A 17,288-nucleotide genomic window follows, 5' to 3' on the forward strand; every position below is an offset into this window, starting at 1 on the left:
AAAGAAAGACTAAGGCTCCATTCACACGTCCGCAATTTCGTTCCACATTTTGCGGAACGGAATTGCGGACCCATTCATTTCTATGGGGCACTTCCAGGTCTGCAATTCCGTTGCCGAAAAAAAAAATAGAACATGTCCTATTCTAAGAATAGGCATATTCTATTAGTGCTAGCAATGTGCCGCACGTTATGGACATCTGAATGGAGCCTAAAAGTGGCCAAATGATGTAGACGGGTCCTAATTGACAGACGACAGGACAGCACAAATAGGCAGGATCAACAGAAGTAGGCGGGGCCTGCAATACCATAGTGCAGCACAAAATAAAATATCGCCCCAGCAAAACCAAATACCATAGTGCAGCACAAAATACTGCCACCCTCGCCACAGTATTCAACTGTATCACTGTCCAGAGAGCGGAGATACAGTTGAGTTCAGGAGGCCACCTGCAGCGGTGCATAAGTACCTGATGCTCCAAGCATTATTAAAACTGAGAGCATCCCATTATGTACCTGGCCGGCGGCCGTGAGGAGGGCTCGGGCAGATCGGCCCACCAGGAAATTTCCCTGTTAGGTCTATAGCTAGTCCGCCCCTGCTCAGTCGTCTCTCTTCTCAATAAGACAAGAGAATTTTCACATGGATTTTTATAAATTTTAAGCTTTAATGCCCCATGACTGGGGAACTGTAAGATGCACAGACACAGGATAATGTACAGGTAACATGAACAGACAGATGGGGTAGGGCTGGGATCAGCATAACCAGGTGGTTATCAGAGCTCCAAGGAGGCTGACAGAGTACTCACCCTAAAAAAGAGAAGGCCTCTCCTTCCAATGTGCTAGCAGGTCACCCAATGTTTTCTTCTCTAGACCTTGCAGTAAAAAACAGAAACAACTGCCCCAGCCGACATTCCATAAAGTGCACTCTGAACCCCTCTCTGATCTCACAATCCCTGCCCAAAAATACTTAAAATACAATGATTCCAAATAAAAAAAAAAGCTTATATAGTTAAAAGCTAAAATATTTTACTAATAGGTCAAATAGTGCACTATAGAGTGAGACAGATTCCCTGTGGCCATCCTTCCACAGAGATATAAAATTGCTCACCCTCTCCTTCCACAGATACGAATGGGCCCACCCCTGAAGAACAGACCATCTGTAGAATTCTGTGCATCTCCCCATTTTGTACAAAGGAGCCACAGGAACATAGACTTCTCATAGCATTCAGCAGACATCAAACAACAAAATGACCTTTAAATCAGTGCAATAAGCATCATACTGGATATCAACGCTGAGGAAGCGCGACCTTCTCTACACCAGTTACAACAGAAGCAAAGATGCTAACAGGTACAGAGCCCGGTCGTCTGCTGCACCAGGGCAGTGCTGGATGGAAGTCCCCAATACAGCGACCACTTCTGGTTATACAAAATAAAAAATAAAATAAAAAAAGAGTCTCCTTCATTAGGCTCTCTCTCTCTTTAGAAGGGAGGATGGAGCCCCGCAAAATGTGGTTCTATTGAATAGAATGAAAGAAGGGATTCTCCACCTCCCTGGTGGCTCTCGTAGACGTGTCGCCAGTCAGATATCTGGATCAGCTCTCACAGTCCAGAGCGTATCCTCTAACCCCACAAATTATTGCAGATAACCACAGTCTCAGCTCCTTTTCTGGATCTGTTGGTTGTAACTATGAATTCTGTAAAGTCCATCCCTCACAGAACACTTCACTGTCCAGGTATAAACTGCAGCAAATGTTGTGGTCCAGGTCAGTCATCACACAACATGAATCACGGGCATGACACAAAAAGGGCACTATGTCCCTGGAGAGCTCAATATGTGGTTCTTAGCCTGGGGGAGTAACTGGAACAAAGTGGTAGGAAAAAATAAAAAGGCTTTCCACAAGCGTTTCCCACTTGTCCGTTACTCCCAATAAAAGAACTGTCCCAATATTACTGCTGGGCAGGAGCAACTGTGTTTCCCATGGATTCTGGAGGCAGAGATGTTGCAGGATCTGGAAGAATAAACACACAAGAAGTTATGAAAATCAAAGCTTACCAGGTAAAACTTCTATATATAAAGGTGTCCATACCTATACAAGTCAGCAGAAGAGGCCGACTATCTCATGTGTATGGGGGTGTGCACACTATGACAGGCTACGGTGGGGGACAGAAGGGTCAGGCGTATTGAATTTCAGTGCCCAATCCTTTCATGGGAGATCAGCTGCTGCCCGAGCAGCATCACAACAATGGAAAGTTTTTACATATGTTTTTATATCCTCACAAAATACAAACTGGAGCAATGCTATAAAATACGGTATGCTTTCACCTCCACAAAATTGGTCCTTAATGAGGACCTGTCCCCTCTCCTGACATGTCTGTTGTAGTAACTACTTGCACTCCCCATGACATAATTCTAGAGCATCTATTCTTATAATTCCATGTTGTGCCATTCCTTTATCATTTCTACTAGAAGTTATGAATGAATTGTCAGCAACTTGCAGTAAAGGTACAGATGGGTGTTACCAGTTCGGGGGGTGTCCCTGCACAGTCTGCCATTGGCAGCACTGATTGGACAGAGTCAGACACACCCATCTGTACCTTTACTGCAGACTGCTGGCAATTTATTTGTAAACTTCTAGCAGGAATAATACAGGAATGGCACAACATGGAATTATAAGAATAGATGCTCCAGAATTATTACCTGGGGAATGCAAGTAGTTACTACAACAGACATGTCAGGAGAGGCGATATGTTCTCTTTAAGAAACAATAGATTGTGTACAACATGGCACTGCCCTGGTGCTTCATCTGTTACATGTATTATGGTACCACCTCTTGATTCACTCGCTGCCAGCAAAAACGATTAAAATAGAACTTTTATTCATACACATAAAACTCCCAACAACTCAGTCTACTTTCACACTCGCGTTTTGGCTTTCAGTTTGTGAGATACGTTCAGGCCTCTCACAAGCGTCCAAAAACGATCAGTTTGCATTCTAATGCATTCTGAATGGAAAAGGATCCGCTCAAAATGCATCAGTTTGCCTCCGTTCCACCTCCATTCCGCTTTGGGGACGGACACCAAAACGCTTCCTGACGCGTTTTAGTGTCCATCTGATGAAACTGAGCCAAACGGATCCGTCCTGGCACACAATGTAAGTCAATGGGGACGGATCCGTCCTGGCACACAATGTCAATGGGGACGGATGCGTTTTCACTGACACAATCTGGCACAAAAAAAAAACGGATCCGTCCTCTATTGACTTTCAATGGTATTCAAGAGTGATCCGTCTTGGCTATGTTAAAGATAACACAAACTGTTCTGATCGGATGCATGACGGATCCTCACAAAACGCGAGCGTGAAATTAGCCTTACGCGAGAAAATATGAGGCACCTACTTAGTGGTAATGTGGGATATAAAAGGTACCATCGTCTGTACAGTAAAGCTGGATTTACACAGCCCGATGTTTGAGATTATCAGGAAAAAACATTCCTACAAAAGCAGATCACCCGATGAACGAGCAGAACGCTCTGATGTGATCTGATAGTCCTCAATCATTGTTTCAGCAGATCGTCTTGTTTAAACAGTGATCTGCTTTCCAGGAACAATGATTTTGTATGGGGACACGCGACGCCAGCAGTCATCACTCATTCTTATAGTGTTCACCTCCACTTAACAAGCAGCCGATTGTTAGGACGGAACGCTTCCTGCTCCTCCCAGCATCTATATGCACCTTAAATGGTTGTTGCATGCAATGGGGACTCTGCTCTGCTAAATAAGGCTACTTTCACAACTGCGCTTTCCCTTTTCCGCTATTGAGAGCCATCATAGGATCTCAATAGCGGAGAAAAACGCTTCAGGTTTGTCCCCATTCATTGTCAATGGGGACAAAACTGAACCGAAGGAAACAAAGTGCACCAGAATGCCTTCCGTTCCATTGCGTTCCCATGATGCACACAAAAACACAGCAAGCAGTGTTTTTGAGTGCGTCCTAGAACGCGGAGCAAGACTCACAATGTAGGTCAATGGTGACGGATCAGTTTCTCTGACACATTAGAAAACGGATCTGTCCCCTAATGACTTACATTGATTTTAGAGACTAATCCGTCATGGCCATTTTAGAGATAATACAACCGGATCCGTTCAGAATGGATGCAGGCGATTGTATTATCCTAACGGAAGCGTTCTAGCAAAAACGCAGATGTGAAAGTAGCCTAAAATACACATTTCACCGTCGAGGACCATTGAGAAAACAAGAAGCCTAAAGCTGGATCTGTCAGGCGTATGCTCTCGATGAAATGGTAGCATATTATAGATGCAGACCCACACTTTCAGTAGCTAAAATGACACAAACTAGTGCTGTCTGTTCAGCCGTCTGCTGTGTACACATGCACTGCACTCTCTCAGCACTATTTTCTATGCCGATTGGCTACTAGAAGTATAGACCTGTAGTCGTATCATGCTATCCTTACATAAGGGGGCGTATTCAGCCAACAGATCCAGACCTCAATCCAGTTGAGAACTTTTGGGGAAAATGAACTAATACAATCTTCATGCAAGTTGACAGAGCGTATTCAGTGTTGACAAAGTGCAAAGCTGAAACCTATCCAAAAAGCTAAAAGGTGTCACTACTAAATAAAGGGGGAATGGGGTGTACAATTACATAGTCAATGATATGGCAAGAAATAAATGTAATGATGATAGAGAATTAGCATGATAAGCAATTTTAGCGAGGAATAAGAATGGTTGATGAAGGAAAAAAATAAAAATAAAAAAATAATCAAGGAATCAGTGAATTCAACTTTAATAAGAAATAAAAACTATTAGTGCGGTAAGCCTCAGCAGCCAGGTCTAAAGAGAATACCAGCTTAGAGATATGAAAGAAACATGGCCACGGCTCCCCCAAGTGTCAGTCTGCAGAAGAACATGTGAACGTAAGGCTTATTGCACACGAATGTATGCACTCCGTGACCGCATTCACGGATCCGCAATACACGGGCACCGTTCAGTGTGCATTCCGCATCACGAATGCGGACCCATTAACTTCAATGTGTCCGCAAATCTGGAGATGCGTAATGGTGCGGAACGGAACCCTATGGAAGCACTACAGAGTGCTTCCGTGGGGTTTCGTCCCGTACTTCCATACCGCAAAAAGATAGTCCTATCTTTTTGCGGAACGGCTGGATCGCGGACCCATTAAAGTGAATGGGTCCAGGATCCGCTGCGGCTGCCCCACGGTGGGTGTTGGTGCATTGCGGCCCGCAGCACGACAACGGGGCGCACACGTTCGTGTGCAAGAGGCCTAATGAAGAAGACAAAGCTTGCATAATGGCCCAAAATCAAAAGACACCTCTGGTCACCGGAATATCTTGTGATTTTTTAAACAAATTTAAATTGCACAAGACTGTGATTTTCCTGCGTGTATCACTAACTAGCAAAAACATATAAAGTACAGTGAAATTTGTGACAAATACCCGAATCTGCAGCTAGTCTGAATAGTTCTCTTTGGATAGCGGTTACTCTGGCTAAATAGTTGTGCTATTACTCTCAGGTATCATTCAGTTGCCTAAAGGTACCCATACACATTATTGAAAAGATGATCAGAAAGAGTAATTTTAACCAACAAGGACAATAATTGGTTAATTGTCTTAAAATGACTGCCAGACAACCGTCACCGGCTAGAAGTTGGCCACTGTTAATATTTTCGGGCAATAGATGCTGGTGGTTGAGGCTCTATGGTGCAATCAGTGACTGTTCAGGTTTGGACTACTCAAATGACCATAACGGGCAATAAGTACTAAAGCGTGCATGAGGAAACCAGAGGTGCAACGATCGTTCAATTGACGCTATTTCTATTGAAATGTGTATGAGCGGCTCAAGTTATTAGTTACCTTATACCTGGAGGTTCCATTAAAAAGTAGTTACCATCAGGGCGACTGCTCCATGCCCATCATGGTCTAAGACCAAGGTGCATTACAGTCAGCATTACTGGGCTCTTTGTGTCCTTGTGTCGTCACTGCCATGGTGGAGGATGTTTATTTACCTGCGTGATTATTGCCTTCTATCAAGATTGTGGTACTGAATCCCACATTACCACCAATTTTCTGACTTAAAGGGGTTCTGCAGCTTATTATTTTATAAAATCATTAAACGCCATTTCCTACCATAAATAATAAGATGAGGCAGGATAGATTTGAGGAAAGATACCCTATATCTACTTATGCCCTACCTAAAGACGGAATAGCTGCCCCGACAGGTGCGATCCTGTGTCAGGAACCTCCTACTTGCCCTGAACGGTCCCTGATACAGGAAAGGATCCCATCTCCATTTATTACATAGAAATGTCCGTCTGTCAGGTTATGATCTTACACCTTGTAAAAAAAATTGTGTCAAAAAGACAAAACACAAAAAGCACAAACCACTCCGCAGAAAGATATATATATAACCACGTATCAATGTAAAACCATATCCAAAGTACGTCCCAATTAGGTCTCAAGTCCCAACACCTTTCACTGTGCCAAAAAAAGGGCACCAGCTCATCAGGGGACAGCCATCAACAACTGTATCATGAAGGTAGAATACATAGATATGATGCAATAAGGTATAACTCAAAAAAGAAAAACTACCAATAAAGAGAAGGTGTAAAGTGTAAAGAAAACGGTCTAAGATGTTATATTGCCATTATGCCATTCACAAACAGAGCTTAAAGGGAACCTGTCACCTGGATTTAGGGTATAGAGCTGAGGACATGGGTTGCTAGATGGCCGCTAGCACATCCGCAATACCCAGTCCCCATAGCTCTGTGTGCTTTTATTGTGTAAAAAAAAACAATTTGATACATATGCAAATTACCCTGAGATGAGTCCTTTCCCTGACTCATCCCACGTACAGGACTCATATGTATCAAATCGTTTTTTTTTTTTTTACACAATAAAAGCACACAGAGCTATGGGGACTGGGTATTGCGGATGTGCTAGCGGCCATCTAGCAACCCATGTCCTCAGCTCTATACACAAAATCCCGGTGACAGGTTCCCTTTAAGGTGCCATTATGTCAATCCCACAAAGCTAATGGGGCCAATGAAACAATAATAAATCAATCAATTCACAATAAATTCCCCATTGGGTATTCAGTACTGAGAAATATACATCGATCAATACATATACAGATAGCTCCGGACCAGCACGGTCCTATACTTGCCATACTGAGGAGCAGGATGGAGCCATTATGCCTCAAAGGGGATCAGGTGGATGACAGGCGTGGCAGTGGCTTCTTTAACAGTTAATCGGCGGGGGTCCTGGGTGTCGGACCCTCGCCGATCAGAGGATAGATCATCAGTATAAAAAAAACCTGCAGAACCCCTTTAGGTTGTTGTGAGTTTCATGTGTGTGAATAATATAGTTGTATTTTTGCTGGCAGCAAATGGGTCCAGGGGTGGCTGGATTACAGTAGAATAGAAGCGAGTGGCAGTTACAAAAACAGCATAGTAAAAATCCTGTGGATACGCCAGAAATACTTAACATGGGAATTCTGCTTTAAAAATAATCTCTTGCACATTAACATAATATTAACATACATGAACCCAAGCAGTGCTATCACTTAATTTGATTAGTAGAATTAAAGTCCACCTTCAGATATGAGCATGGCTGCGTCTCCCTCCAGAATAGAAACCTTTAACCAAGAATGTATGCAATACACAGACTTATAACGACTGCTACAACAGCAATACGAGAGCTAGAGGGATTCTGTACTAAAGCCCAGAAGAGTCGTTTTTGAATGTTACTAGGAAAGCCCTGAGATTCAGGAGCAACATTTGAGTTTAAGAGCAAGATAAAAATTTTACTTCCTGATTTTGTACGTCAGTCTAAAGGGGAAGGTGAAAGCTGCAGGAAGTGACAGCAGGAAGAAAAGATCACCAGTTATTACTGCCATCTCTTCGCCTGTGCAGCCTTCAGTGACCCTTGGGACACAGAGGACACCATTACATTTAGAAGGTCTTTTTTATTTCTAATAGAGAATTGTAAAAATGTTGTGTTCCAAGTGTCTACTTTCAGAAAACATATGGGTATATTTTTTAATTCATTATTCAGGATGCATTTGTGGATTTGTTCTGAAATGGTTAAAAGTGACACAGAAGCCTCTCCTGCAAAGTCCCTTATGCAACACCACCGCCATCACTTTGGGAGGAGATGCACCTGCACTTATACTTTACAATTAGGTGGTGTCTTGGAATTTCTGCAAAGTAGTAGTGGTCCTCACTTTTATTTTAATACACTTATACAATTCATGTTTCCACACTATATTACATGAAGGCTTCTCAGCTACGTAACAATCACTGTACATTATAGTATTTTAGCCACTGCTATGAAATATCTCCGGTCAATTTCACACTTTGCCCAGAATGACTACAATCGTTCTGTATTCTGCTCCCCTTCTCTATTGAGCTCACCTGAAACAGGACTGGAAGTGATGGCAGAGCCTCCCTGCATTGCGGCTACGATGGCAGGGCTATGAGATGCAGCTGAACCCAGGGAGGATGGCAAGTTAGGAGGGGCTGGAGACATAGTTATGGCAGGGTTATGTGTAAGTGGAGGTGCCCCACCAACACGGCATGCTGTTGGAGGGAAGGTGCCATGCATGGAATGGTGAATTGAGTAGGGGTTAGTTGAAGGGTTGTGATGAAGAGAGTCCACTAAGTCACTACTCATATTAAATGGAACAGGCAGAGGCATGCTGGGGTACTGATTACCGGGCACCGGTGGCTGGGAAGGAACTGGCACTGCTGTTGGGATCATTGGGTTAGGAGTTGGTTGAACTGTGTATGCACCAGAACCTGCAGGAAAGAAATTGAGATATAAATTCCTTTATTAATTCTGAAACATAATAGTATCTATTCTTGAAAAGACAACAGGGTTTCATAAAAGGGGTTATCCAAGACTATTAAATGCCCCCCATATGCCCGGGCCCCTCACACTGAATATACTTAACTGGTTTCCCGTGCCGCTTTTTGTCCCCGCACCGCCGCTGCTTCTCCCCGTGCGTGGATGAAAACATCCGGTGTGTGTGTGTGGGGGGAGCAGCCAATGGCAGGCGGAGGTGGGGACAAGCCTCCCTAACATCGCAAGTGACGCTAGGGAGGCTCATCCCCATCTACCATTGGTTGCTCCCTGCCTCCCCCTCACCCAAGATGTTTTCATGGAGAAGCAGCAGCGGCGCGGGGAGCCAGGTAAGTATATTCATTGTGAGGGGCCAAGGCATATGGGGGGCATTTAATAGTCTTGGATAACCCCTTTAATAACAAGAAACTTAGCATTTTTGTAAGATCCTACAGTAAAGCAGCTGATGCCTAATGGAAATCTAGAACTTGATTTTCCAACACGTTAGAAAGAAAAAGATTTTAAAAAGTGTAACTGTCATTCTATTTTTATTTTTGTAATGATATTGACCATTTTGTAATATACTTTAATTACTGAAATCATACATTTCTATTAGAAAATAGCTCAAAATCAAAAGTGGCCAATTCTGAGCCCTAGCAACGCTCCACTGTCTTCTGTTTACATAACACGGTCAGTGTTAGCAAGTCTCCACAGTTATGTAAACTGAAGACAGAGGAGCGTTGCTAAGGCTCAAAATGGACCATTACAAAGCTATTTTTCTAATAAAAATATAAGTTTTCAGTAATTAAAGAATATTACAAAAATGGTCAGCATCATTGCAAACATAGTTGGGAAGGAAAGAGAGAAGATTAAGGGCTTAAAGGGGTTGTCCAGCAAATAATTTCCTTTCAACCAGCTCATCATGAGGTACAAAAATAAAAAGCATATTCAACTTACCAGTCCCCCACAGTGTCCATTTCAACATGGCCCAGGTCCCCCACTGCTCCCTAGTCCCTCTCAATGCGCAGGAAATGCTGCTCAAACATTTACTGGCCACAGCAGTGCCCCCTCTGCCAGTGAATGGCTGGGCGGGCATTTCTTGCGTGAAGAGAGATACCACAGAGCAGCCAGTGTTAGAATGGGAGTGCAGGGGGCCAGTGAGTTATGCTCTTTTTTTAATTTTTGTACTCCATTGTGAACTGCTTTTAAAGCCATTTTATTCATGAACAACACAAAAGATATATAGACAAACACTATACACTGCCTGGCCCAAAAAAGTCACCACCTGGATTTAACTAAGCAAATAGGTAGGAGCCGCCCACTGGTTATTTACTGCATCGGTTATTATGTAGTGAGGAGCTTCTCATTTGTTAAAACGACCATGTAGTAAGACACATCCTGTGGTCGTAGAAAATATGATAATCTGATTCAGAAGGGTCAAATTATTGGTTCAGCAACGTTATATGCCCAAAGAAGGGGGTCAGCGACTACCTGACCATACTGAACGACCAGGTTATTCCATCAATGGATTTTTTTCTTCCCTGATGGCACGGGCATATTCCACGATAGCAATGCCAGGATTCATTGGGCTCAAATTGTGAAAGAGGAGTTCAGGGAGCATAAGACATCATTTTCACACATGCATTGAACCCCATTGAGAATCTTTGGGATGTGCTGGAGAAGGCTTTGTGCAGAGGTCCAAATGTCCCATCATCAATACAAGATCTTGGGGAAAAATGTATGCAATGCTAGACAGAAATAAATGCGACATCGCAGAAGCTTGTTACGATGCCACATCGAATGTGTGCACTAATCAAAGCTAAAGGTGGTCCAATGAAATATTAGACTGTCTGATCTTTTTTTGGCCAGACAGTGTATATAAACATATACATGTATCGAAGGGGTTGTCCACTTTTTATATTAATGACCTATCCTCAGAATAGGTCATCAATATCAGATCGGCAGGGGATTAGACTCCCAGCACCCCCATCGATCAGCTGTTTGAAGAGAACACATCACTTGCACGAGCGCTGCCTTCTCCTTACTGTTTACCTGTTCACCATTGCAACTGCAGAGGTGTGGAGTGTAATTACAACTCTGCCATCCTCATTCACTTTAATGGGAAGGAGTAGTCCTATTGAAGTGAATGAGACGGCAGAGTTGTAAATACATTGCACTCCTCTGCAGTTGTGACTATGAAGAGTGAAGAGAAGGAAGGGCTTGTGCGAGCGATGTGTTCTCTTCAAACAGCCGATCGGCAGGGGTGCTGGCAGTCGGACCCCGCCAATCTGATCTTGATGACCTATCCTGAGGATAGATCATCAATATAAAAAAATATAAATAAATGGACAACTCCTGTAATGAAACAACAAAATGCAGGTCACTCACTATGTGCTGGACTGGGCTGTGTTGCTCCTTGCTGCTGACTATTCACTGGTGGCTGCACTGAAGGTATACTTGGCTGAACAATCCCCTCTGAACTGTTTGCTGAATTCCCAGGCCCAGGTGTGACAGACTGCTGTGGCACTGGGATAGAGTGAGCCACCGGGGGCACAGGCTGACCACCAGGAGGGGTCTGGTGTTGCTGCTGGTGTTGGCTTTGAATCTGCTGGAAGTGCTGCTGACGGGCCCTCAGCTCTGCATATTTTAACTGCTCCATGTGAAATGATTGTCTGTCTGCTAGAAGCTGTTGTCTTTGGTATTCAAGCTAAAAAAGAGAAAATAAGGCAAAACATTTTAAGGACAGTAGACCACGAGACTTGAGATTTGATTTATACAAGTGGTGCTGAGACACATCCTTTATAAAAAGACAAACTGCTATTTGTGCAAATGACGCCTGAAATTTCATACTTTTCAAGTAACAAACTTGGCACAAGGCTAACGACCATAAGACTAAATTCCATCAGCCAAAATCAAGCTAGGAACTAAGTTACTGTCACAAGGCTCCTGGGGCAAGATCATGTAATAGACACTTAACACTGTAGCAATACTGCCAAGATAGACTGCAAAAGCACAGTATCGCTGCTACATGGATTATTATTATTTTAAAATCAGAAAAGTTATATTATTTTTTTTGAACAATTAAAATAAGTTGTACATACCCATAGAAATATCCAACCATCCCTCCCACCTTAGATATCTCCACAGCCTCCATCCCCAATCATATGTTCTAGAGATATATATATACACACACACACACACACACACATACACACACACACACGAGTTTCATGTGTTCATCCCTCAAGATGAAAAATATGTAAATCTTACCTATGAGACATGACCTTGTGCAATAATATCACCAATACTTTATTATTTGTCTGGTACGGAGTAGCCCAGGAGACGCCAACCCTGCTGTGTCTATCCATTTACTTCATTGCTTCTCCTTTCAAGTAATATAGTCCCATTCAACATCCTAATAACTTTCTCAATCAACCAGGACGTAGCTAGGATTTTCCTAGCCTGATGTAATATCATGGAAATAGCTTATTTCCCCATATTATCTGCTGGTAAGTCATCTACATAACCCCACCAGGCCATGAAAAGGTATAATGGGGACCCTTAGGCCCCTTTCACACGGGTGAGTATTCCGCGCGGATGCGATGCGTGAGGTATTATTTTCTCTTATAACATGGTTATAAGGGAAAATAGTAGCATTCTGAATACAGAATGGATAGTAAAATAGCGCTGGAGGGGTTACATGAACTTTTACCATGGTGCTGGATCATGTGATGGACCATGTGATGACCGGAGTGACGTCACCACAGGTCCTGTTCCTGCACACAGCAAAGAAAGAAGACAGAAGAGATGTCGGCTGCGCGATCAAGTGGATTAAGGTAAGTTAAAATTATTATTTTTTTAAATGTAACCCCTCCAGCGCTATTTTACGATCCATTCTGTATTCAGAATGCTACTATTTTCCCTTATAACCATGTTATAAGGGAAAATAATACAATCTACAGAACACCGATCCCAAGCCCGAACTTCTGTGAAGAAGTTCGGGTACCAAACATGTCGATTTTTCTCACGCGAGTGCAAAACGCGTTACAATGTTTTGCACTTGCGCGGAAAAATCGTGTATGTTTCCGCAACGTCCGTCTGAAAGAGGCCTTAGGCTAAACAAATTAAGTATTAAAGGATAACTGTCACATTTAGACCCGAATTTCAATTTTCATATATGTAGTTATTAATAACATGATATTCCAGAATCAGTTACTATTAGACTGACTTACCCCATATTTAATAAGATTCAGCCCTTAGCAACCAGTCTGCATAAAACTGCAATTTCACTATTCAGTTAAGATGGCCGCCACTGCCCTCACCCTCAGGCTAATCCCGCCTGTCCTCACTAGCCAGTAACAATAGCCTCCCAAAAGTGTCAGTAACCAGAGCCCTCCCTCTAAAGGGTTAATCTCCTGCAGCACAAAGGGGTCCTCTTACCACATGTTGCTTTCATTTATACACTGAGCAGACGGCAGATCTCCCTTCCCTTTTGTGCGCTGCTTCAACTCTGCATTCTCCAGCTCTGCGGAGTGAGGGAGCGTCTGCCAAGCGCAGGGACAGGGAGAAGTGCATACAGCCCAGGCACTGTTATCAGCTGCTGGGGAGGACCTGGCTTTAATCATTCACTTACAGTCCCTGGCTGTCTGTAATCTGACCTTGCACGTAGCGTGCTTCTGTGTCCTCCGTCCTTCAACAGATAGATAGACCATGCCTAGCAACCTGATTTTAAGCACAGGTTAAAATAGGCAGTACTGGGAACAGAAATGTGGAATTAAGGGGTAATTGAATACACAGTGAAAAGTTGAAATAGGGCCACCAAGGAGATATTAATCACCACAATCCAATACTCCAAGAAAAAAAAAATACGACAGTTATACTTTAAGTCAATTTTTTACCAGAAGTCTGCAAGTGCCGGGCATGTCCATAGCATATGCTTGTCATCTGCACTCGATTCTGTGCATTTAGGGCACCCGGCATCAAGTCTGACACTCATCTTATAAAAAAAGTACTGCCGTTCTATACACTCTATGTAGACAAAATAATTGGGGGCATTTATGCGGTATGCTAAGAGATCATGATTGTGTAGCTTCTGACACAACCATTCACACATCATCGGAGATTGGCCCGAATACCTGGATTCTTACACGCTGAAATCTTCATATTACTATTTGAGTATATGTTTTCAATCTGTTACAGTAATGTGATGTTGGACATACCTCTCACAGGTTGTTGTTTTTTTCCCATTGAATACCTATGGTGTCAATACCACTTAATAAGCAGGCTGAAAAAACTCTAGTCTTAAACCCTTCAACTAATGCTATGAGATGTATAGCTATCCCTTATTTACTTGCACCCCTGTATGCAGTTCTCTTTCCGTCTGAATATGGTGCGTTTTCTGTAGGTGTTTAGATTTTGTGTATTTCAAACACTGGAACACATGCCTATTCCCCAGCAGTCATAGGCTGTCAACCTCTGCCGTCCTCGTGTGGATGATGGTGAGGACACCGCTTTTGTGCCGGCACCAAACCGATTTCTTACTTTTACTGCTTTGGGGGGGGGGGAGTTCAACTCTTTAGTGGCTATGGTAAAGTAACAATTGAACAATATAAATTAGAACATACAGCTTCAGAGGAGAGGCTCCCCCTGAGAATGAGGCCAAACAGCAGTAAACACCCAGAATATGGTGCTAGCTCTATCCTCCACTTGAGAAGCAAGAAAAAAGACAAGCAGTGCACCTGTTCTACCTACTGACAGAGAATGGATGTGGAGCGTGTTACGTCAACAGCCTGTCAGCTACTGTCCCACCTAAGAAAGATGGAAAATGCGATAGAGAATCACTCCGCTGAAGGAAGAGAGAAACCCAACAAGATGCATCGGGCCCACGAGTAGTGAAAACACTACTGGTTGTGCAACTACCCTGCCAATGGAAAGAGAGTAATGCTACCGGATGTACAGTATGCATTTGTGGTGCTACTAATCCACCTATAAAAGGAGGAAAACCGACAGGACAGAGGACCACCAGTATTAGTGCAATTACTCCGCCTGCGGAGGGGGTACTGCAACATGACGTATGGCACCCAGCGGAAGTGCAGTTACCTGCCAAATGAAGGATGATAATGCAATAGCCTGTATAGGAACCAGTGGTAGAGAGGGTACTAACACATGCCTATTCCCCAGCAGTCATGGGCTGTCAACCTCTGCCGTCCTCATACGGATGATGGTGTGGACACCGCTTTTGTGCCGGCACCAAACAGATTTCTTACTTTTACTGCTTTGGGGGGTTCAACTCTTTAGTGGCTATGGTAAAGTAACAATTGAACAATATAAATTAGAACGTACAGCTTCCCTCTCTCTGTCCATGATGGTTTCAAGCTCTTCAAAGTGCCTCAGTTTAATTTCCAGCTTCTTCATCTGGGTCTCCACTAGCAGAGCCACCAGGGACTTGATCTTGCGCTCCTCCACTGCTGCCAGGTGCTAATGAAAGAGAAATCATTACAGTAATGTGGAGGCAATGTGATATTTTCATTCTCCTATCACATAGCAACTCACTGATAAAACAGAATGTATATCTGAGGTTCTCACAATGTCAGTACGCTGTGAACCGTATAACCAGATACTATCTTCACCTACCTTAGCTTTGACAGCAGCAGCAGCCAGAGCAGCAGCAGCAGCTGTGGACAGGTTGCCTTCTCCAATGTCTCTTTCTACCTTATTCTTTACTTCAGTCTCTTCCTTATCGGTTTCTTCTGATCCTTCTTTGCTGTCAGAAACTTTTTCTCCATCAGCTGAAATAGGAGCAAAGGCATTAAAATGTGCAGACAATCGACTGGTTATTGTACACCTCTGAACATCTCGTGTACACCTTCGACATGGTGATCCTAATTTAGATTTTATTAGTAATTAGCGTAAAATGCTTTCCCTTAAAGACTAAAAGGGTAAAAAAATGCCTTATCTAATACTAAATGAGGCCATCTTAGAACTATAGGATTAGGTACCAAACTCCAACTTTTGCTGCCGAATTATACAAAGAGACTATGCAAAAAAAAAAAAAAAAATGTAGAGAAAAGACTTAACTACAAGGGATTGTCGTTGGATCCATACACAGCAAAAGGCCAAGAAGCGAACAAACCCAATAAAATAAGACATAACTCGATTTTTGCACTTACTGTAAAATCTGCTTCTCTTCCATTCATTGGGGGACACAGTCTTGACCTTGGGTATAGCTATTGCCACTAGGAGGCGACACTAAGCAAATAAAGTGTTAGCTCCTCCTCTCAGCTATATCCCTCCTGCAGACACTGAACTAATCAGTTTGTACAAAAGCAGTAGGAGCAGCCAAGAGAAGCCAACAGCAAATAATAAAAAGAAAGAAAACCGGAGATGGGTCATCCTGAAGAACCAGAAGGACCCATCTAGGAGAACCAGTAATGTACATACAGGGTGGCAGCTGTGTTCCCCAAAGAACAGAAGAGAAACAGATTTTACGGTAAGTACAAAAATCTAGTTTTCTCATCCGTATCATTGGGGGACACAGTCTTGACCTTGGGACGTCCAAGAGCAGTCCCCGGGGTGGGTCATAAACGAAGAAGCCATCAACGACCAATCCGAGGACCGCTTTGTGCAAAACTCTACGCCCCAGAGAAGTGTCAGAAGATGCAAAGGTGTGCACCCTGTAAAACTTGAAAAAGTGTGCCCAAACGACCAGGCAGCCGTCCTGCACCCCAGAAGGGCCTAAGTCCAATGATGTACAGCCCAACCATTGCCCGAGCAAAATGAGCAGTAACCTGGAAGGGTGGAGCCTGGCCACTGATGCGGCACGCTTCCACCATGGCAAAACAAATCCATCAAAAAATGGAAACTTTGGACATAGCCAGTATAGGAACCAGTGGTAGAGCAACTACTCTATGGAAAGAGGGTACTACCACAAAATGTACAGTATACGGAGTGAATGCAAATACTTCTATTATAGAAGGAGAGGAATGCTAGCGGAAAGCATAGGATCCAGTGATAGCGCAACTACTCCGCCTATAGAAGGAGTGTAATGCCACAGGACTTCTGTTATCTAGTGGTGGTACAAATGGTCCACCTATGGAAAGAGGACAATGCTACCTGATGTAGGGGCCCACGGGAGGTGCCAATACTCTGCCTCAGAAACGGGCAAACACGCCGTCATTTAATAAAGGTGGGTAATGCTACAGGCTGAAAGGCACCCACCCACTGGAAGTACAAGTACTCCGCCTATGGGAGGAGGGTAATGCTACAGGCTGCACAGAATCCAATGGTGGAGCTATTACTCTGCCTATGGAAAGAGAATAATGGTACAGACTGTACGGTACCCCCCTAAAAGTGCTATTACCCTTTCTATGGAAGAAGGGTAATGGTACAGGCTATTCACATGTGGGAAGGGGCACTATGGGC

At 43.4% G+C, this 17,288-nt stretch overlaps 1 protein-coding gene across 5 annotated transcripts in view; it reads right to left on the reverse strand.

The window, feature by feature from the left end:
* Window positions 1-634: 634 nt before the first annotated feature.
* Window positions 635-17,288, reverse strand: part of SMARCC2 (SWI/SNF related, matrix associated, actin dependent regulator of chromatin subfamily c member 2) — a 79,816-nt gene continuing 63,162 nt past the window's right edge. For 2 of the 5 annotated variants that reach the window (XM_044287929.1, XM_044287928.1), the window contains exons 25-29: window positions 15,501-15,655; window positions 15,210-15,344; window positions 11,256-11,574; window positions 8,741-8,824; window positions 635-2,002 (exon numbers count right to left, since the gene is read on the reverse strand). In XM_044287929.1, coding sequence (XP_044143864.1) covers window positions 1,941-2,002; window positions 8,741-8,824; window positions 11,256-11,574; window positions 15,210-15,344; window positions 15,501-15,655 — 755 coding nt within the window. In that variant the 3' untranslated portion in view covers window positions 635-1,940. Of the gene's footprint in view, window positions 2,003-8,440; window positions 8,825-11,255; window positions 11,575-15,209; window positions 15,345-15,500; window positions 15,656-17,288 lie in introns of all 5 variants that reach the window. The other 3 variants (XM_044287926.1, XM_044287925.1, XM_044287927.1) reach the window with 2 other exon arrangements.

This window comes from Bufo gargarizans, chromosome 3, assembly GCF_014858855.1.
Source record: "Bufo gargarizans isolate SCDJY-AF-19 chromosome 3, ASM1485885v1, whole genome shotgun sequence".
Lineage (NCBI taxonomy): Eukaryota > Metazoa > Chordata > Amphibia > Anura > Bufonidae > Bufo > Bufo gargarizans.